A 22,454-nucleotide genomic window follows, 5' to 3' on the forward strand; every position below is an offset into this window, starting at 1 on the left:
ACACACACATACATACAACAGGTCTTTCTGGTCCTCGAATCTGATTGGCTGATAAGAGTGCGATATTACAGTGATATCAGAACTCCAACAGCCGTTTCACAGTTTGTAATCATAATCGTATCACTCCGCTTGCGATACTTCTTACAGCAAGTGTCATGGCGACGCCCAAATCCAGTATCATTTTATAAATAGTACTGTTTTTGTGTCACAGAATGTAGTTTTAAGAGGTTTTCAGGCAAGAACGTACTTGTTTATAGTTCAAATAAGCAGTTTATTAATAAAGATAAAGTATATTATGTGTGTCGAGGTTTTCGGACATGTGAGCTCCAGATCGTCAGCGGCCGATCTGTTGGCATCAAATCGTGAGGTGCTCTCTCATGAACCCGCAGAGAGAGCGCCTCACCTCGGCCAGATCTTCTGGAATTTACCGCTGGCTCTGATGTCTCTGTAGTGATTACACATGAGATATAATCCATTATGGGTAAATCTAACGGTTGTCTTTGGTCTCATTAATCTATTATTTGTTCTAGAGAAGATAGTTTTGGCAAAATCTCATGTTTATGTAAATTCAATGCTGTATATCAGAGCGCTGCCTTTGTACTTTTGACTGAATTGCCTAGCAACTTTTATGATGGCTGTTGATTTTTTGTGGTGTTTATTACATATTATTATTCAATAAATAATATTTATATAAATAATAGTATTTAATAATAGTGTTTAGTATTGAGAAATGGTGTGTTAGTGATGGTGATTTCAGTTACATTGTTCTGCCATTAGATGGCGACAGGAGTGAGTCAGCAGTAAAGACTTTTACATTGGAAAGTTATAAACGCTATAAACGAAAGTTATTTTTATTTTCAACAACAGCTTGACGCAGCGAACAAATGCACTGAGCAGCAAAATCTCCTTTAACAGATGAAAGAATATTAACGTTACGACAAAGATATCGCTTTCCTCAGCGGACATTAAAACCTTCTGACTTCTTTATGGATCTTATATATGCACAAACAGCTTGTAACACTCCAAAGACAAAGGAAAACTTGAAATCTTGGGGTCGAAATAAAAAATATATATATAAAATAATGTTTAAATTAACGCTGTCAAATGATTAATCGCGATTAATCGCATCCAAAATAAAAGTTTTTGTTTACATAATATATGTGTATACTGTGTATATTTATTATGTATATATAAAGACACACACATACAGCATATATGTTGAAAATATTTACATGTATTTACATATTCATATAAATTATATCATATAAATATATTTAATATATAAACGTAACATATTTTTTTTAAATATATACATGCATGTGTGTATTTATATATACATAATAAATGTACAAAGTACACACACATATATTATGTAAACAAAAACTTTTATTTTTGGATATGATTAATTGTGATTAATCGTTTGACAGAACTAATTTAAATGCATATGTATTTACATATAAATACATAAAATAAATATACAAATGTGTAAAAAACTTATTGAATAATGTTGCATTATATACAAAATAAGTACAATAAATAAATATTGCATTTATATATTTTAAATAAATAAATAAATAAATATTATACTCCCAAAAATGCCATAAAATACCATAAAAGCACCATTTAAAAGAATCATAAAGGTCATTATTCATTATTTGCTGTTTTTAAAGTCAGATTCACACTTCCACACATTCAAACAAACTACAAAAAGATGCAAAGCACCAGATTAGACATTAATAATCCAAAGTGACCAAAGACAAACAAACCTAATTTCAAACCGAAATGGAATTTATAAGAGTTTTTTAAATTATAACTACAGTAGGCTCATATAAAAATAAATACATATATAAATCTTACATAATATAGCAAGTTATATATAACTAGTATGTTAATGTACGTTTTCATGCTTTTTGTCCTTTTTTGGACTTTTGGCCATGCCTTGGTCACCATTCACTTTCATTGTATAAAACAAAGCAGCATGAACATTTTGCAAAACATCTGCTTTTGTGTTCCACTGAAGAAAATCAGTCATACAGGTTTGAAACGACATGAATGTGGATAAACGATGACAGACAGACTGATCATTTTTAGGCGCACTGTCCCTTTAACACCCAGCCTATGATGGTTTATTCGTGTTTGCTCATTGTTTTCCTCATGCTGGCTGAGATCCAGAACTTTCTCTGCCGTTTCTCTGGCTGAGGCTCTTAAGCAGATTATATCGCTCTCCTGGCACAGACTCCGTGTAACAGACTTAATTATAGGTTTGTGTCATTGTGTTAGACGAGTCTTCATCAAACACTCTGTCAGAAGCAATGAAAAACACCATGCATCAATCTCACGGCAGCATTAGAGCGAGTACACAGATGGAGTCTGAACCGTGCTGGATTTACACGTCAAGACTGAGATGGGGTTGAGTTTATATGGGTAAAAAGAGTCTTATAGAGTAATATTGATGTTAAACGTGCCAGTGTTATATAATGAATTCAACAGCTCCCTCTAGTGAAGATGTAAGGTGGATCATTTCACCCCAAAATCTAAGTTTTGTCATCATTTGTGACCCTGGAGCACAAAACCAGTCATAAGGGTCAATTTTTCGAAATTGAGATTTATGCATCATATGAAAGCTGAATAAATAATCTTCCATTGATGTATGCTTTGTTAGGATAGGACAATATTTGGCCGAGATACAACTATTTGAAAATCTGGAATCTGAGGGTGCAAAAAAATCTAAATATTGAGAAAATCACCTTTAAAGTTGTCCAAATTAAGTTCTTAGCAATGCATATTACTACTAAGTTTTGATATTTACGGTAGCAAATTTACAAAATATCTTCATGGAACATGATCTTTACTTAATATCCTAATGATTTTTGGCATAAAAGAAAAATTGATAATTTTGACCCATACAATGTATTGTTGGCTATTGCTACAAATATACCCCAGCGACTTAAAACTGCTCCCAAAACACACTCCAGATCCATTACGACAGCGTTCACATTCATGCACATCATCTCACGGCTATAACACACACAAACACACTCCAGGTCTGATATTTTTGGTTTTGAAAACCAAATTCCCTGCTAGAGAGAAGAAAAGAGAAACCAAATGCAAAAATACTCTGATGAATAATTCATGAACGTACTGAACCCTGTCAGCATCTCATATACTACACTTGCTCAATATCAATATTACTGACAATAATGCGTGCGTGTGTGAGTGTGAGTGTGTTTCCGAGGGCAGGAGAGGAAACAGTATTCACATTTATCATTGCTTTCATCTTTTCATCTGTCCTCTAAAGGATAAAACACACGTCTGGCCTTTTAAACGAGCAGCGTTCACAACGGCTGAAGAAAAACTGCTTGAAGCAGCACAACTGCATCTGAAGGACATGAAGGTGAGGGAGACGGTCAACCTGCGGCAAACTCAATATATAATGAGGCTACAGAACCAAATGAGACAAACTAGCACTATATGAAAATGAGCAGTTTTCTGTCCTCACCTAAAGCAAATATATGTGTCATTTCTGAGCCACCAGCAGGAAAAATCAAAGAAAACTAAAAATAATAACAATAATGCACCACTCAAAAGACTGGAAACACGAAGACATTTTTATAAAGAAGTTCATCATTCTGGTCAAAAATTACACATTTAATTAATAAAAACACAACCAAAAACATTAATACTATAAATGATTGCTGTTTTCTATTCATAAACACTATAAAATGCAGTTTTCTTTTTCATCTGAATATTTTTTCCCCAAATGTACTTGTATAGCACACAGTACACATTTACACATTGTTTCAAATCAGCCCATAAAACTTTTTTTTTTTTTTGGCCAAAATATATTTTTTAAATGTACGCTAAATAAATGTTGCAAAAAGTGGAGCTCAATGGAATATATTTTTGCAATTGAAAATATATTTAGTTTCAACCTTCATATACCAAAGTATATTTGAAAATTTATTTCAGGGAGCCTACTGAAAATATATCATATCATACATTAAATATATCATATATATTTATCATATAAATATATAAATGCAAATGTGATGAAAAAATAGCCTAACAGAGATCAAAAATAGATTTCTAATAATTGAATAATGCTTCACTTTTATATTTTGTAATGTTTTTGAAGCATTATAAAGCATATTTCTTGCTGATTTTTATTCAAATGACTTATATGTTCATAGAAGTAACAAATAAAGATTATGTTCAAAAGTGATGTATGTGAATGTATTTTCTCAAATTGAAATAATTTGGGAAATAACATAGGGAAGATAATTAAATATATATATATATATATATATATAATTAAAAAGAATAAGGGATGTTTTTATGCTTTTAAAAAATACATTTATATTTTTAAAATACATTTCCAAAAAAAAAAAAAAAAGTCAAAAATATTTTAATAAATATATTTTGAATACACTTTTTTCCCCAAAATAACCTGTACAATAAATGTCTTTACTCTTTTCAGTAATATTTTAATATATTTAATGCATCCGAGGTGAATAAACATGTCAGTTTCTTTCTAAAACACAAATGTCTTAATATTAGCAGATTCTGAATAGTGGTGTGTTTATACACACATCAGCATTATGTTCTCTAGATATGCAACATTTGTTATTAAAGGGGTCATATGATGCGATTTCAATTTTTCCTTTCTCTTGGTGCATAAAGAAGATCTGTAAAGTTGCAAGGTAAACTACAGCAAAAAACAGCATGAATGCAACCTCAACAAAACATCACTGCAATCCTTCACAAACTCATAACGGACATTATTTCTGTGCTAAACAGGCAGTTGACCAGAGTTCGTCTTAATAATAAAGAAATAAAACAACACTGAGCAGCAGAAAATCCCAAAGCACTGCTTCTGAAATACAACATCCACACATAAAAACAGCTAAAATGGTCTTCTAAAAGCAGAGAAGTACAAATAAACCTGCAGAAGCATGTAAAGAGTCAAACAGAGGTGCAACACGCTGGTGATGTCCTCTCTAATGATTCGGTACAGCTTTACTGCGGTAACCGGATCGGCTGTATAACGGCTGTACATCAGCAGAGCGGAGCTGTTAAAACATCACATGACACCAAACACATTCCTGCATCACTATAAACACACGCGCTCTCTGACGTCACCTACACTAATACATGCCATATGTCAGAGCAGAGCAGCCCAGAGTGTTTCTCATTTATAAATGTTATTCATAAAATATTGATTTACTGATTTTATTATTAACATTTAATAATGAACATAAATATAAAACATGCATAAGAAACCGTATTAGTAGTAGTAGTAGTATTAATAATAATAATAATAATAATAATAAAAAATGTAATTAATGAAAACATTTTGTTGCTGCAATGAAAAATTGAGAATCATCACAGAGAATGATGAGAACTACATAAAATCTCAGAAGAAAAACATGTGAACAGTAATGATAATATAGAGGGCAAATGTGCTTAATTGTTATAAAAATATACATTGCAATCAATCTCAATGGCTTTACACAAAATATAACTTTGGATCAAAACAAACAGCAGTCGCACGTTTTTCACTTGCAGTCCAAAGCAGCAGACGCTGAACAAGAGAGCACTGATGAGCAGATGTTACCACTAGCACTTCATTCATCTTCATTTATGACTTCAAGCACTCTTAGGCCAAACAACATCAGATATTCAACTCATCTTTATGACCCTCATGCCTTCAAATCAGATGTTAAAAGATCTCATCAGGAAATTAAACTGCCTTCAGTGAAAAAAAGACCAAAGAAAGCCGTGAAACCACTGAAATAGACACACTGCGGGACAGAATCAGCAGTGCTCGCATTCATGAGTAATAACCTCACAGCGCCACATACAGACTCACTAACACACTGCATCGAGCTTCAACGGTTTCTGGAGATTCATCTTTCATATTCAGTTCTTCAGATCAGTGTTTCGCTCTTTATGAGTAAAGCTCACAAAAACAAGTAAAGGTCACATTTCCACCACATAAGAAAAAAATATGCTCTGTTAAGTCAAAATTACGAGATACTAATTCATAAATGAGATCCAAAGTTGAAATTATGACATACTAAATTGAAACTGAGGCGAAAAAATTAAATTATGACTTGTTATGAATTCCGATAATCTCACAGTCATAATTATGATAAAAAAAAAGTTCATTTAAAAATTCTGAAATAAATATTAGTGCTGTCAAATGATTAATCGCATCTAAATAATCTCACAGTCATAATTATGATTAAAAAAAAGTTCATTTAAAAATTCTGAAATAAATATTAGTGCTGTCAAATGATTAATCGCATCTAAAATAAGTTTTTGTTTACATAATATATGTATGTGTGCTGTGTTTATGTATTATGTATATATAAATACACACACACACATTCAGTATATATTTGGAAAATATTTACATGTATATACATTTATATATCTATATTATTATAATTTATATTATACATAAATATAGTTAATAAATATAAAATTTTTCTTAAATATATACATGCATGTGTTTGTATTTATATAAACATAATATATATACACAGCACACACACATATATTATGTAAATAAAAACTTTTATTTTGGATGCGATTAATAACTATGAATTAAATATTAGTTTTTGCTTTATCTCAAAATTTCAACTGTCATCATTTCGACTTTTAACTTACACATGATTTTCTTTTCATTTGGTGGAAATAGGCTCTCATACATTTTTGCCCCAAAAATCAAACAAAAGAAATTAAAAAGATGTAATATGTTTAGCCTAATTTAATGACCATTCTCAATAATCTCAATGATGCTTATCATTTTCTCACTACTGTAATAAAGTATTTTTATAAATTCTGTAATGAAGCATTAATGCGAACGCACCCTGACCTTCTGCCGAAAAGCTGATAAAAATAAACCTATAAGTGAGTGTGCAGTTTTATATCTTTCTGTAAAAAGTCCTTAATGCAATGGTTTTCAAAGAAAGCAGCAAAAATTAAATGCAGTACAAGAAATACTACTCAAAGGTTAATTTAAAAAAAAAAAAAAAGAAGCATTTTTTAAAGTTACTTTAATGGTTATTTATAATATTATTATTATTATTATTAATGTTGCCATAATGAAAATCCACTGAGAATCAGCACTGACAATATGTACCATAATTACAATATATAGGTTAAATGTTATGAAAATAATGTCACTGGACGCTGAGCATTTGTTGAATCACGCACGGTTAAAACAAAGGGGTTGAATAACAAACATGCGATCCATCAAACTTGCATCGCACCAAGATTCCCAGCAGTTCATCACTATAATGCAGTAACCACATGAAATCAATTGATTCTTGCCAGTTCTAATCAAAGGCAGCTGTTAAACAGCGGTCAGACTCACAGTATTGGCCAGTTCCAGGCAGCTGGGATGCTGGGACAGGAGCTTGTGAAGTCCAGCCGAAGGCTCCAGAATGCTGGGCTGATCCAGGAGTTTCTGGAGTAACGCGGAGCTCTGCTGCGGAGCATGTGTTTGTGTCGGAGACCGCAGGTCTTGAGCTCCAGAATCAAACTCCCAGCTCTCACGAGCGCCTGCGTGAACAAACAAACACCACAGATTGAATTAACACAGAATATACACTACCGCTCAAAAGTTTGGAGACTTGTAATGTGTTTTAAAGAAGCCTCATCAAGGCTGCATTTATTTGATCAAAAATACAGAAAAAAACAGTAATCTTGCAAAATGTTATTACAATATAAAATAATGGTTTCTATTTGAATATCCTTTAAAATATAATTTATTTCTGTGATTCAAAGCTGAATTTCCATCATCATTACTCCAGTATAAAGTGTCACATGATCTTCAGAAATCATTCTAATATGCTGATTTATTATTAGAATTATCAACAGTTGTGCTGCCAAATATTTATTTGGAAACTGTGATACTTTTTCAGGATTCTCTGATGAATGAAAAGTTAAAAAGAACAGCATTTATTCAAAATATAAATCTTTTCTAACAATATAAATCTTTGCTATCACTTCTTATCAATTTAACACGTCCTTGCTGAATAAAAGTTTGAATTTCTTTCAAAAAAAAAAAAAAGAATAAAAATGTACTGACCCCAAACTTTTGAACTGTAGTGTATATTGTTAGAAAATATTTATATTTTAAATAAATGCTCTTCTTTTTAAATTTTTATTCATCAAAGAATCACAGTATCACAGGTTCCAAAAAAATATTAAGCAGCACAACAGTTTAATAAATCAGTGATAATAAATCAGCATATTAGAATGATTTCTGAAGATCATGTGACACTGAAGACTGGAGGAATGATGCTGAAAATACAGCTGCGCATCACATAAATAAATTACAGCTTAACAAATATACACATAGAAAATTGTTATTTTAAATTGCAATAATATTTCGAATTTTTATTGTGTTTTTGATCAAATAAATACAGCCTTGCTGAGCAGAGGAGACTTCTTTTAAAAACACTAAAAGTCTTAAACTTGATTATACTGTGTGACCTGATCGTACCTCTGATGTACACAGTCACACCACTGAAATCATAATAATATTTCACAATATAAAATTTTTTCCCTGTATTTTTGATCAAATAAATGCAGCCTTGATGAGCAGAAGAGACTCCTGTAAAAACATTAAAAACTGTTCTGATCCCAAACTTTTGACCGATAGTGTATATATGGGATGTTTACCCAATTTCTAAAAAAAAAAAAAAGTCTTTGTTAAAGAGCCACAGACCAAATCAAAAGCAAAAAAGTATTTGAAAAAAAAGGACAAAAATACAAGTCTGTGAACTTAATTATGGAAAGAAGTACAATCCCATGAACCAAGTATTTGAAAAAAAAAAGGACAAAAATTCAAGTCTGTGAACTTAATTATGGAAAGAAGTACAATCCCATGAACCATTGCAAATGACAAAAAATTATGGAGGAATATAAAACTGTCAATTTAAAATTGTTGATGATGTATATAGAAAACAGTATATTATACATATATATATATATATATTGCTTACTGTAAAATGGGCAAATAAATATAAAAATATTTTAGTATTTTGAGAGTGCAGGGAGATTGAATCTATTATGCCAAAATCATGGGTAATCTATTTATTTTTATTTTTGGCCAGGAATTCTTCTATTAAATATGATTATTTAAAGAACAAAAAACTAGCTTCAATAAAAGCATAAACCATCAATTAACAACCTCAGAGCTCATAGTAGGTCTGTCTTTAAAATAATTGTTATTTGCATATGGAACTGATTTTTAATACAAAAATTCTACTGTTGCACTCTATATTTTTGTCCATTAATACTAATAAAATGTGTGATTTTTAATTTAAAATATACTGTTGCACTTTAGATTTTCTGCCAATTATTGCTAATACGAATGGTGATTTTTAATACAAAAATTATACCATTCCACCCTATATTTTTGTCCATTATTGCTAACAAATTGTGATTTTGAAGGTAAAAATGATACTCTTGCACACCACATGTTTGTCCATTATTGCTACTAAAAAGGCATGGTTTGTAATTTAAACATTTTTTAACTGTAGCACTCAATATATTTCCCCATTATTGCTAATAAAAATGTGTGATTTTTTTAATACAAAAATGTCTGTTTGTCCATTAATGCTTCTAAAAAAAGTGTATACTAATTTGTTACACACAAAAATGGTCCTTTTTAAAGTACATAACATGCAAGGCAATTTCCCTGAAAGACAATGATTAATTAATATATACAGTCAAACCAAAATTTATTCAGACACCTTCAATATTTCTCACATTATATGACATTTATATACATTATATATATAAAATATGAGAAGAACTCAGAGTTAAACTGTAATGAATTCTGTTGTCAGCTGTTAAATTTAAGAACACAATATGCAATTTAGCTCAACCAATTACCAAGCAGTGCTTCATTCTGTTCAGTCTGTGGTGTAAAAAGATCACATTAGCAATTAAAGAAAAAACACTTCAGCAAAACATGCTCAGCTCAAAGTGTCTGAATCATTTTGGTCCCAAATTTTTATCAGTTTTACTGGTAGACTTTGTGGGTATAATATGTCACAGTTTACTTTATTTTGCTATCCTCACTTACATAAATGAACTATAGTGTCCTGCACCAAAAATGATATCTGGTGTCTGAATCAATTTTGGTTTGACTGTGTATATTTCATAGAGATCTGGACAGGAGCCTCCTGGTAGATAAGACACCTAGACTGTTCTCGCTGCTGGAGGCCACACACTCGTGAGGTGTCCTCTTCTCCGAGTCGCTGGAGAGCAGCAATAGCTCTCCTTCTTCCTTGCGGATCTCGTTGACCAGCTGCATGCGGCAGCGTGTGAAGTCTTCGAAGGAGATGTTTCCTCGCTCGTCTGCGCCGAGCTGCCCCATGATCTCTGCCACCGAATCCTCCATGTTCAGCTGCCGGCAGACCATCAGCAGATCACTCCTGACCAAAAGACAGAGATGCTTGAGATTCAAGACAGAGGTAAAACATGCAATCAGATCATATTTAATACCAATTTGTACACGTGGGTCAAAGACAAAAAAGGGTTTAAGCATAAAAACAATAAGTGTAATACTACTTTAAATTGTTGTTGTTTTTCCCAAAAATTTAATTTAATTTAATTGCAATTTTGTTTTTCTGAGCAAAAAATAAATATCATAAATGTTTCCCTGATTTACAGAAGACACCCACTAAAATGTCATTCAGTGTAACAATATTGTCAGGCATATTTACAACACAGTATATATTTCCAGTTAGTAATTTTTATGCTTCATTTTTATTTCAGTTAGTTTCCTAGGCAACATTACTTTTTTTCCATCTAATATTTGTTTTATTTCAGCTTTATTTTTTAAAATTATTTTAATAGTTTTAGTTACTTTATTTTTATTGTAAATAAATGCATATTTATTTTATTTTGAATTTATTCAAATCTTTTAGATTTTTGTACTTTTTTTTTTACTCTGAATATTTAATTTTAAATAAATATATATTTATTTTAATAGAAATACATTTATATTTATCTATTTATTTTTAAATAAATATATATTTTTATTTTTTGTAATATTATATACAAATGTAATAATATATAAAATATATGAATATTTATTTTTCATTTTAAATGCAGTTATATGTACTTTCTTTGGTTCTGAATATTATCTATTAGAGCTGTCAAATCGATTAATCGCATCCAAAATAAGTTTGTTTACGTAATATATGTGTGTACTGTATATTTATTATGTATATATAAATACACACATACAGTATTTTTTTTTAAATATTTACATGCTTATATAATTATATTTTATATAAACGTATTTAATATATAAACATAACATGTTTTTCTTAAATATATACATGCATGTGTTTGTATTTATATACATATACACACACATATATCATGTATATTATACTTCATTAAATGGTGAAGAGACTTGTTGGCATTACAGTGTCTTTGTCATTTACTCTTTCATGTCAGAAGAAAGACCAAACTGCAAATGTAGAATGAGTGAGCTGTCAGATAGAGAAGAGATGAAAACGAAACGTAGGAAGAAGGAACAAAGAAGCCAAGCAAGAAAAGACAGAACACACAAACACAGAAAAGCTGAAGCGTCTGAAACGAATATTTCTCACAGTATTCTTCTAGATGGAGAAAGTTTCCTCATTCTTTGACCTCACATGTGTTTCCAGCATGACTAAAGGCTTTTATTCCATTCAGAGAAATCACTGCTGATCATCTGTCAATATTTAGCCGTTTGCGCAACTCTTTTCTGAGAGAATAAAGGCCAAATCACTGTCAGAAGAAAGACCAAACTGCAAATGTAGAATGAGTGAGCTGTCAGATAGAGAAGAGATGAAAACGAAACGTAGGAAGAAGGAACAAAGAAGCCAAGCAAGAAAAGACAGAACACACAAACACAGAAAAGCTGAAGCGTCTGAAACGAATATTTCTCAGACAGTATTCTTCTAGATGGAGAAAGTTTCCTCATTCTTTGACCTCGCATGTGTTTCCAGCATGACTAAAGGCTTTTATTCCATTCAGAGAAATCACTGCTGATCATCTGTCAATATTTAGCCGTTTGCGCAACTCTTTTCTGAGAGAATAAAGGCCAAATCACTGTTTCACAGAAAACACAAGCAATACGAGCTCATTCACTTTCTGTCTACCAGTGCGATTTCAGTAACTAATACTTAATAATACTATCATTTTTACTAAAATTGATTAACATTAAATTATAGCTTTAATATTAATGAAATTATAGCTTTTATTTTTACATTTTCAGGTTTCGTTTTAAAGTTTATTTTTTTTTAGTAATTTTGTTTTGTGCATTTGTCATTTTAATTAGTTTGTTCTTTTCAAATTGCTGAATTAAATTTTTATTTTAGTATATATTTCCAGTTAGTAATTTTTATGCTTCAATTTTAATTAATTTCAGTTAGTTTCCAAGGCAACATTACTTTTTTCCCCATCTAATATTTGTTTTATTTCAGCTTTATTTTTTTAAAGTATTTTAATAGTTTTAGTTAAGCAATAGTAACCCTGATAAACCTGAAATGTGTTTAAATACAGCTGCATTTTCTGATGGAAAATTGCATAACATAGTAAGAAAGAATATTTGCATTAAAACAAACAAAAAAAATTATATATATATATATATATAAAGATAATTACTAGCTGTCCAGAGCTTGAATAGTCAATTTTCTTTTGTTGTTCAGTCTATATTCTTGCAATTTTTTTGTGTATTAATGAAGAAAAAACAAGGTTTTATTTTAGTATTGAGATAATATTGTTCTAAATATATATATAAAAAAAATCTATATTTCTCTCTCTCTATATATATATACTGTATATCGTTTTGTTTTTAGTTTAGTTTTTATTTAATTTTAAAATGCTAGTAATTTATTTTTTTATTTTTATTAGTTACAAACACACACACACATATACATTTTTATTTCAGTTTTAGTTATTTTAGTGCATCAAGTTAAAATTAAAAGGAGAAATGTTGCTTTGGCAACTAGCTGAAATAAAATGTTTTTTTCATGCTTTTATTTCTATTAAGGTTTATTTCAATTAACAAACAGTTTTGTATAGTTTTAGTTCTAACCCTAGTGCAGTTGACCTCAAAAATACCGACACGAGTCAAACCCTTACAATTCCCGTTCTGATTTCATGAAGTCTTTAACAGCAGTGGTGTGTTTTGTAAGCGAATGCATCATGCAAATGTCCCCGTCGTTGTAGTTCGCTGAACTGAAATGGGATTGTGGACTGGAGAAAGATAAGACCTCTGTGGGACGGACTGAGGCGCGAGTTAAAGATGCAGAAATGGAGAGAGAATATCAAACACCTGAGAAACGCAGAGATCAGCAAAGACACGGCACATGCGTTTATTACTCGCACCTCCGTCTGAAAATGCATTGTGAAGCACAAAAATGCCTCTCAAAGTGGTACAAAAGCAATGTTCAGCAGACACTTCTTTATGATAAAATATGGGAATGTCATCATTCCACTGTAAAATACAAAAACACTGAGTATAACACAAAATCTTCGGTCCTAAGGTCTTTATTTGATGGTTTTGCTGATGTTGCTGTATCCGGCTCCCACACACGTCATCAGGACCTTCTCTCCTCCTTTCCGCTCATCTTCTCCGGGTTTCTGTTGCTCGATCTTGAACATGATCTGAAAGAAGTCTCGGATGTGTCTCAGGAACTCGACCCTGCATGGAAAACAGTGAGAGTTAGATGATGGTTTATAACAAAGTAAATCACAAAATATAAAGTAAAGAAATAAATAAAGAAATAATTTGAAAATAAAATGTAAATAAATGATTAAATCAAATAAATAATAAAAAATAAAAAATTAAATATATTAAAAATAAAAGTAATTTGAAACAATTAAACAAAAAGTGAAAGTATTTTATTTGTGTACCTGCATGTCATGTGACCATTAACCAACATTAGAGAACCGTTAAGGTTGTTAAATGATAGAAATATTAAATTCTGTTAGGACCAAGGGGTTTGGCTGTCAACAATGTTTTCGAATCCCTGATTTATTAATAATAATAAATAATAATAATAAGTTTAATTTATATAGCGCCTTTCCCAAGCTCAAGGACACTGCACAATGACGAAAGCAAATACATTCCTACATACATGGACAAGACATTTTCCAAGTCCAGAACATGTGGTTGCAGTTGCATACCACAGTAATAATACGGTATCAAAAAATTAAAATAAAAAAAAATTATTGTTAGTTTAAAATGAACAATCCTTATGATCTAAAGAAAACAGCATTATTCAAGACCACATTAAAAACAGCATTAATATAATGTAAAATTCTAATAAAAATACCAAAAAGGGGGGTTAATATAGTTAACTAAAATAAAAATTTTTTTTTTTTAAATAAAATAAATGTTAACTGAAAAAAAAAAAAAAAAAAATATTTCAGTAAGTTGCCAAGGAAGCATTTCTCATTTAGTTTAACTTGATGTACTAAAATAACTAAAGCTAAAAAAAAAAAAAACACTAAAAAGACAAAAAAAATTAAAAATGCCAAAAACAATAAAATGACTAAAACTAAAAAAAATTAAATATAAAAATTAATTAAAACTATTAATAAATACTATAATAGTATCTCAATGCTACTAAAAACACACTGATCAAAAGGCAAAATTGAGAAGATTTTTTAGGCATTTTTCAGCATCAATATCCTGCACACATATGAAGCTGGAGTCCACTGGAGGTGAGACACGTGTTGGCACCGTCAATCTTCAGTTATCATAGTACTGTACTTGACAGGCACACAGCACCGGTACCATGATAACTGAAGATGGACAATTCATGACGGCAGAGAGAAAACTGCTGGATACAGACACAAACGGAACGTGACAGATGGAATATTAGCACTGAGAAAAAGACAGTTCTGGATGCCACAATTGTATATGCATTAAAAAAAAGGAAGAGCATCCGCGTCAAATGGCACCAAGCTTATGGGATTAGATCTCTGCCACAATTTCATTTTTGTTGTGATTGGTTGTCAAGGCAGCCAATCAGAATTTAGCAGCCTCGTCTCTGATTGGCTGGAATTATGGCATATTGTAACGCTGGGTTGTGTTGAGCAAGCGAGCCTTTGGCATTTAGCGAGCACTGAGGGCAGGCATCAAGGGAGCAAGCTAGTGAAACATTGCACGCGCAAAAGAGAAGGTCTGCACACATTCAAAAGCTTATTTTAAATGCAAAATTTATTTTAGTGCGCTCGAAATACTTTCTTCTTTGCGAGACGAATATTTTCTCCACAAAACTCAGATTGCGTGCGTGCTAAATGCACTTTTGTGCGCTCAAAATATGATCTTTCGCGTGCAGAATTGTGGCAGATATCTAACCCCATACAAGCTAACAGTAAAAGTAAAGATGGAAGTCTTTCTGCATCACATGGAAAAGTCACAAGCAGTTTGAAATGACATTTGATATTTTTTGTAATTTATGTTTACTTGAATACGTGATAGTTATGTCAGATGCTTGAAAAACACGTCACGATTGTGTGTGTATGTGAGTGCTCACGTGTAGGGTGAGAGGGGTCCTAGCAGTGTTTTAGACACATCTTGTTGGCCTAACATCATGTACAAGAGAGCCAGACTCTGATTGGTCGAATCCACACAGCCGCCCTGGAAGAGAGAAAAAAATTAGAATAAAGGTCAGAATCAATGGGGTCAAAGCAGGGTTATTAGAGTTACATGAAACTAAAATAAAAACAAAAAAAACTTTCTTAAAACTAAATGATCAATAACTGAAAATTATTTTAATTTAGCTAGCTGCCAAGGATATTGTTTTCATTTAGTTTAACTTGATGTACTAAAATAACATACTAAACTCAAACAAAAATTCATAAAAAAAACTTGATGTACTAAAATAAAAGGTGAAACTAAAATTAATAAAAATTGATGCATTAAAATAAAAAGCTATAAAAAAACTTGATATACTAAAATAAAAGCTACCAAAATTAACAAAAACTAACTAAAATATATAAAAAAAAACTTAAATGAAATAAAAATGAATACTAAACAAACATTTTTAAAACTATAGACAAAAAAAAAACTAATAGAAAGACAAAAACAATTACAATTTGAATGAAAATTGACAATATAAAAACTAATTATGACATTAATGAAAGCTATAATAGTATCTCAACGAACCCGAAGTAACACTGGCTCAAGGTTTGGCTGGTAAAAAGTGTTTCTCCATCGACAGTCGTTCACAAGCAGTCGTCAAAACGTCAAGCTTTAGTGGCTCTGAACGTGAAGCTCACACACCGCTAACTATCTGAACACACGCTCATCCTCGTGTAAACCACACACTGCCGCTTTAAATGGAGAACGTGTGGGATATTCAGGAAAATGTTCCTCAAACACGGATCTGCATCTCAGTCTGAGCCTGAAGAGCTCCTCTAAATCTGATGAATTCATCACCACATTAAACATCGATCCTGTGCACTGTAAACCACAAATGCAAATGACATAATTCAAGTTTGATCCACATGCAAACATTTTAAAATCCACTTTAACTCTCACAAAGAACCACAGCACAACTTTACCATGATGCTTTCATATGCAGTCCTCCATGGCACTGAATGATTAGAATATTCATATGCATTATGGCATTAACAATGTACTTTCAAGTATAACATAAAAAAACATTATAGTATCTTTATGTGAAGCGTTTAGCAACATGACTAAAAAACTGAAGAGTAAAACATTTGCATTTATAATGAAAACATTGACAAAAATTTTTTGAAAATAATTACTGTTTTCAAACAGGTTTCAAACACTCCACCTGTCTGCCACTGGTTAAACAAACCAGTAGTCCCGCCCCCAACTTCCTGTCAGCCCGTTTAAAAAAAATAAAAATAAACTCCTATTCATAAAATATATACATTTTAATAATTTTAATAATTATAAAAAAAAATAAAAATAATAAAATTATGTTGGCCTGTAAAAAAAAAAAATTTATTTTAAGGTGTCCTTGTCACACGTTACATGTACTTACTATTATAATAACACTTAATTATGCAAAATTACATGCAAGTAACCCTAAACCAAACCCTAACCATAAAGTACATGTAGTTAATATTACTTAGTACTTAAATATATAATTACACTGTAACAAGAACACCTTAAAATAAAGTGTAACCAAATAATAATATAAAAATAATAAATGTTAATAACTAAAAGTATTAATACACTGCTACTAAGTAATGCACGTTATGTGCAAAATTAAAGAAATAAGCGAAACAAGTCTAGCAGAAACAATTGCAACAATAAATCAGGTCTTTTAGTTCATGAATATGACAAAATAGTGCTTTTATACATAGTCCTACACAGTACTGAATGATTAGCATACTCGCATACATTATGGCTTAAAAATGATCTACATAAGAAAACGATTTTATCGATAATATCTTTATCGTTCATTACAGTAGCACAAAACAGAAAGGTCTGAGCCATCGACATTCATGAACAAACTCAGAACATCAACCTGGACACACAATTAACTAAAATACATAACTGTACGTCCTCATTTAAAGAGACAGTGACGTGTTTAGGAACATTACATTTGCATTAAGAATGAAAAACTAAAAAGATTTTAAACAAGTCATCCTCACCGAGAAATGAGACTCCAATAAGACGAAAGGGATTGATTTGATGGTCTAATGCTGTACTTTTTGTTTCATGAATCATGATGGATGAGAAACGCTCGGAAACTTTCCCATAATGCCTGGTGGAAAAGTCCCAAACATTTAGCTCCATGAGCTTTAACGAAGGTGAGACTCGCTCTCCACGTGATGCTCCTGTCATATTCACCAATTAACATTACATTATATTGTAGTAAGCAACATTTTGAAAGTTTCTGAACTTGATTTTCTTTATCCAAATGAAGAACCAATTTTTGCCGTGCAGTTTTTCTTGTAAAATACATTGATTAGATTGTTAAAGTCAATATGGAATGTTTACAAAAACAACAACAACACACTGAAATTATCTACAAAATAAAGTTTTTAAAAAGTCTATGTTTAGCAGTAACACCTGATTTAATTGAAGAGAAATTGTGAATTATACTGATAAAATATTCATGTATTCATGTAACACAAATAGTAGAGAAAGTGCTAGCAACACCAAGGTCATGGGTTCAATTTCCAGGAAATGCATGATCTGATTAAAAAAACATTTGCAGTGTAAGTCACTTTGGATAAAGGCGTCTGCCAAATGCATGAATGTTAATGTTAATGTAATTATGAAGCCGCACACTGAACGTCTTTGTCAAACCTGCATAACAACCGGCTGCATGTTTTCGAAACATGAGATCTCCAGAAACATCCATCTGTGCTCAGAATCGAGCGTTTCAGAAGAAAAATGTATCTTTATTAATGCTTCATCAGCAGCAGAGCCAAAATATATCAAATTACAAAAGACATTTAAAATGAATACAAAACTAAATTGATTTATTTTTTTCTTTCTTTATTCATTTTTTTTATATAAACGTAGCAGCTAAACATATCAAAGTAAAAACATTCCCTAAGAAACAAGAAATGATATGCTGCATTAAGAAAATTAAGCCTAATTTAGGGTCATTAGGAATATAAAATAACTGAAACTGAAATAAAAATAAATAAAAACTATACACATATAAAAAAAAAACAGAAGATATAAAAGTAAAATTCAAAACGATCAAAGTATCGCAATGAACATTTAATATTGATTAAGCATTTTTTTCGTAATGAATATCATACTGTCTGATCTAAATGTTTTAGCTTAGCCTAAATTAGACTAAATAATATTACGTTTTACCAAAACGAAATGTAATATATAAATAATATTAAAATTACAAATTACATAAAAGATATTTTATTTCTGCATTGAGAATTTTTGGGTAAAATGTGTTTCATTATCGTGAAAACAATGTGAATACTAAAGTTAGCCTTCATTTTTTCATGCGAAATATTATTCTGATTTTGCAGTGAAATATGACAGTTGTAAACAAAAATGAAAATAAAATGATATAAAATAGTCATAAAAATAAATAAAAAATAAAAATATACAAACTAAAATAGTAATATAAAAATAAAAACAATGAAAAATACTAATTACTTGCTACTTAGTTAAGCATTTCATGTGCAAAATCAAAGAAATAAACATAAAAATTTAAATAAAATTATATAAAATTACATTTTACCATGGTATAAAAAAACGAAATGTAATATATAAATAATATTAAAATTACAAATTACATAAAATATACTTTATTTTTGCATTGAGACTTTTCTGGTAAAATGTGTTTCATTATCGTGAAAATAATGTGAATACTAAAGTTAGCCTTAATTTTTTCATGCAAAATATTATCCTGATTTTGCAGTGAAACATGACGGTTCTTGATGAGACTCATGTTTGTGTCCACTGACAGCAGTCGATACTCTCGTACCCGCTGACACAAACAAGGACACATTGTGTCAGTGACCGTACAGCTCTGCCAAAACACACTCAATACAAACAAGAGTATGCGTCATTCAGAAAACTGCTGAAAATAACCGCACTCATTCGCAAAAACACAAAAACAACATCTGGGAGTGCTGGGCGATCAATGACTGGCTGCTGAAAAAAAGCCACTTAACCATAACAGAACTCATGAAGTCTGATCCTCAGCAATTCATTTTGACAAGTGAAGATAAAAATAAAAGTCCAAAATTATGCTATTGTGTTATTAACATGTTTGGGTATCAAGAAAAGGTTTAATTTTTGAACAAAAACACTCCCATAACTCCTGCACTGCCAAGACAAATTCAGAGTAAATGAAAGATTGCTCATATGACAACATGCTAAAAACAACCATTTCTTTTTTTAATAAAAAGCCTTTTAAAGCTGAAGTGTGTTGTTCCTGCTATACAAAATATCGCGAAAATAATGACTAATTTCAAACAGGTTTTTAACACTGCACCTGTCTGCCATTGGTTGAATAACAAGTAACCCCACCCCCAACATCAAAACATTAGCTGCTAGCATTCATATATAGCCTATATTCTAATGAATAAATAAATTATAAAATCAAATATAAAAATAAAAAACGTGCTTTTATTAATACCTACAAGTATTAATAACCTGCCACTCATTTATGCATTCCATGATGTGCAGAAATCAAAGAAATACACAAAATTAATAAAAAAAAAATTACATTAATAAAAAAAATAAAGCAATCGTAAAAAATAAAAAGAACTTGCAAGTATTAATAACTAGAAGTACTAATAACTTGCTACTTAGTTATGCATTTCATGTGCAAAATCGAAGTAATAAACAAATCAAATCACAAAAAAAAAATATAGAAAAATAAAAAGGACTTGCTTGTGTTAATAAATAAATGTACTAATAACAAACTACTTAGTTATGCATTTCATGTGCAAAATCAAAGAAATAAAAATAAAAATTAAATTAAATAAAATAGTAGCAAAAATACATAAAAATACACAAAATAAAATAGTAATAATATAAAAATAACAATTAAAAATACTAATTACATGCTACTTAGTTAAGCATTTCATGTGCAATACCAAAGAAATAAGCCTAAAACAAGCCTAGCAGTGACATAATAAACAAGGTTTTCTTAATGAATATAATATATTAAAATAATTTCCCCTTAATATTAGCACAATATTGAATGTTTTAAAAATGCATTCACTGAAGTGCATTAAAAACAAAACACGCTGAACATGCAGATAGTAATCTTTTTCCATTTAAAAACAAAATAAATCTACATTTTTGAATTCGTAAAGAGAGCATAAACTCACATCATGTTTTCCAGTTCATCCAACTGCAGCACAATCAGAACTAGTCTGCATTCAGGAGCTGTTTACTACAGAGACCGACCACCAGCTACTGATTAACCTCAACACAAACACACACACACACACAAATGCATGCATGCACTCAGTGGCTGTTGTGTGCAATCAGCTAGCGCCTTCAAATATTAACAGCCCTAAAAAGACACCCTATAACGCCCCTGCCACCCAGAACACAGAATCAGCCCATTTTAACTCACGTCACATGCCTCACAGCGAGAGAGACCGGTGGTGCTTGTGTTCTCCGTGTGCACACTATGAAGGGAGCGTATGCTGAGTGTTTATCTGGTGTCTGTACAGTGAGTTACAGTGGATTACGGTTAGACGGCTGTAATCCCCTTTAGCAGAGCGGATCTAATCGCTGCGGCCCACCGGCTCTCTCACTCGTTCTCAATCACAAACACACACTTTCTCATACAACAACCTCACACCTCTCATAATGAGATGTGACAGACAAGCATCTATTTCCCAGCATGCCTCTGCACCAGGACAGTGTAAACAAGCCAAACCGCACTTCGATTAAGACTCTTTCTATCCAAATGAAAATGTGAGCAGACAAACACTTTTCAGAGTAATGATCAGACCTTAGAACTTTTTTAAAGTTTAAAACACCCCCTTCATCTGTCATTGGTCAAACAAACAGGTAGCCCCTCCCCCAAATCAACCCATTGGTTGAAATAATGATGTCATGTCTCTGTCTGCCATTCAAACAAAAACTCTATTGACACTGCTAATGATGCAGGAATTACAAACAGTTTAATTAAAATTAATCAACATTAAAATATCTGGTAACACTTTACAAAAAAAAAGACTAATTTGTTCCTTTATTTACTTTTTTTTCATAAAACAGTTTTTTTTTTTAATACAAATATTTATTTAATGTGTGAGTGTGTGTTTGAGTGTGTATGTGCGTGTGTGTTTATTTGAAAGTTGTGAGTGTGTGTTTGAAAGGTGTGTGAATGTGTGTGTGTGTGTGTGTTTGAGGTGTGTGTGTGTGTGTGTGTATGTGAGAAAGGAGTGTGAATGTGTGTGTGTTTGTTTAAAAGGTGTGTGAATGCATGTGTGTGTGTTTGTTTTATGTGTGTGTGTGTGTGTGTGTGTGTGTGTGTGCGTGTGCTAGTGGTTGAACGACTTCTGATTTTTTGAAGTCGACTTTTATGTGATTAAAGTCGAGTCGAAGTCGACTAGTCGCTGATGACGTCATTAATGAACAAATAAGTCTGGAGCTGTGACAAACACCTTGTGCACAGCTATGGCATATGACACAGCGCTGCCCACACAGCTATTGCTCCTATAACAGCTCATTTTCATCAGTTCTTTTGTCTTTGGGTCGTTATATTTCTCACAGATTTCTGCTCGGTCTAAATCAGATACAGATGAAGCAGCACAGTAAAGATTACATTAATATGAATGCATTAGTGAGAGCGATTGCGTGTGTGAATTAATTCTACCTGGCAGCGTCTCTCTACTAGTAGTGAAGCTGTGGGATTTAGTTATTAAGAAATATATGCTAGAACTATTCAGTTTCTAAGCTATTTTATTGAGAAATCACAGAACAGTGTTGA

The 22,454-nt window shown here is 31.3% G+C and overlaps 2 protein-coding genes across 2 annotated transcripts in view; both read right to left on the reverse strand.

The window, feature by feature from the left end:
- The window catches only part of mcc (MCC regulator of WNT signaling pathway), an 89,185-nt gene extending 75,757 nt beyond the window's left edge, over nt 1–13,428 (reverse strand). Inside the window, exons 1-3 of the mRNA XM_016503973.1 lie at nt 13,358–13,428; nt 10,222–10,457; nt 7,382–7,569 (exon numbers count right to left, since the gene is read on the reverse strand). Of these exons, the coding sequence (XP_016359459.1) occupies nt 7,382–7,569; nt 10,222–10,457; nt 13,358–13,428 (495 nt within the window). The remainder of the gene's footprint in view (nt 1–7,381; nt 7,570–10,221; nt 10,458–13,357) is intronic.
- Nucleotides 13,374–22,454, reverse strand: part of LOC107701854 (RNA 3'-terminal phosphate cyclase-like protein) — a 15,884-nt gene continuing 6,803 nt past the window's right edge. Inside the window, exons 9-10 of the mRNA XM_016503993.1 lie at nt 15,570–15,673; nt 13,374–13,726 (exon numbers count right to left, since the gene is read on the reverse strand). Coding sequence (XP_016359479.1) covers nt 13,573–13,726; nt 15,570–15,673 — 258 coding nt within the window. The 3' untranslated portion in view covers nt 13,374–13,572. The remainder of the gene's footprint in view (nt 13,727–15,569; nt 15,674–22,454) is intronic.

Source organism: Sinocyclocheilus anshuiensis, unplaced genomic scaffold (genome assembly GCF_001515605.1).
Source record: "Sinocyclocheilus anshuiensis isolate Anshui unplaced genomic scaffold, SAMN03320099.WGS_v1.1 scaffold298, whole genome shotgun sequence".
In the NCBI taxonomy this organism is placed as follows: Eukaryota; Metazoa; Chordata; class Actinopteri; order Cypriniformes; family Cyprinidae; genus Sinocyclocheilus; species Sinocyclocheilus anshuiensis.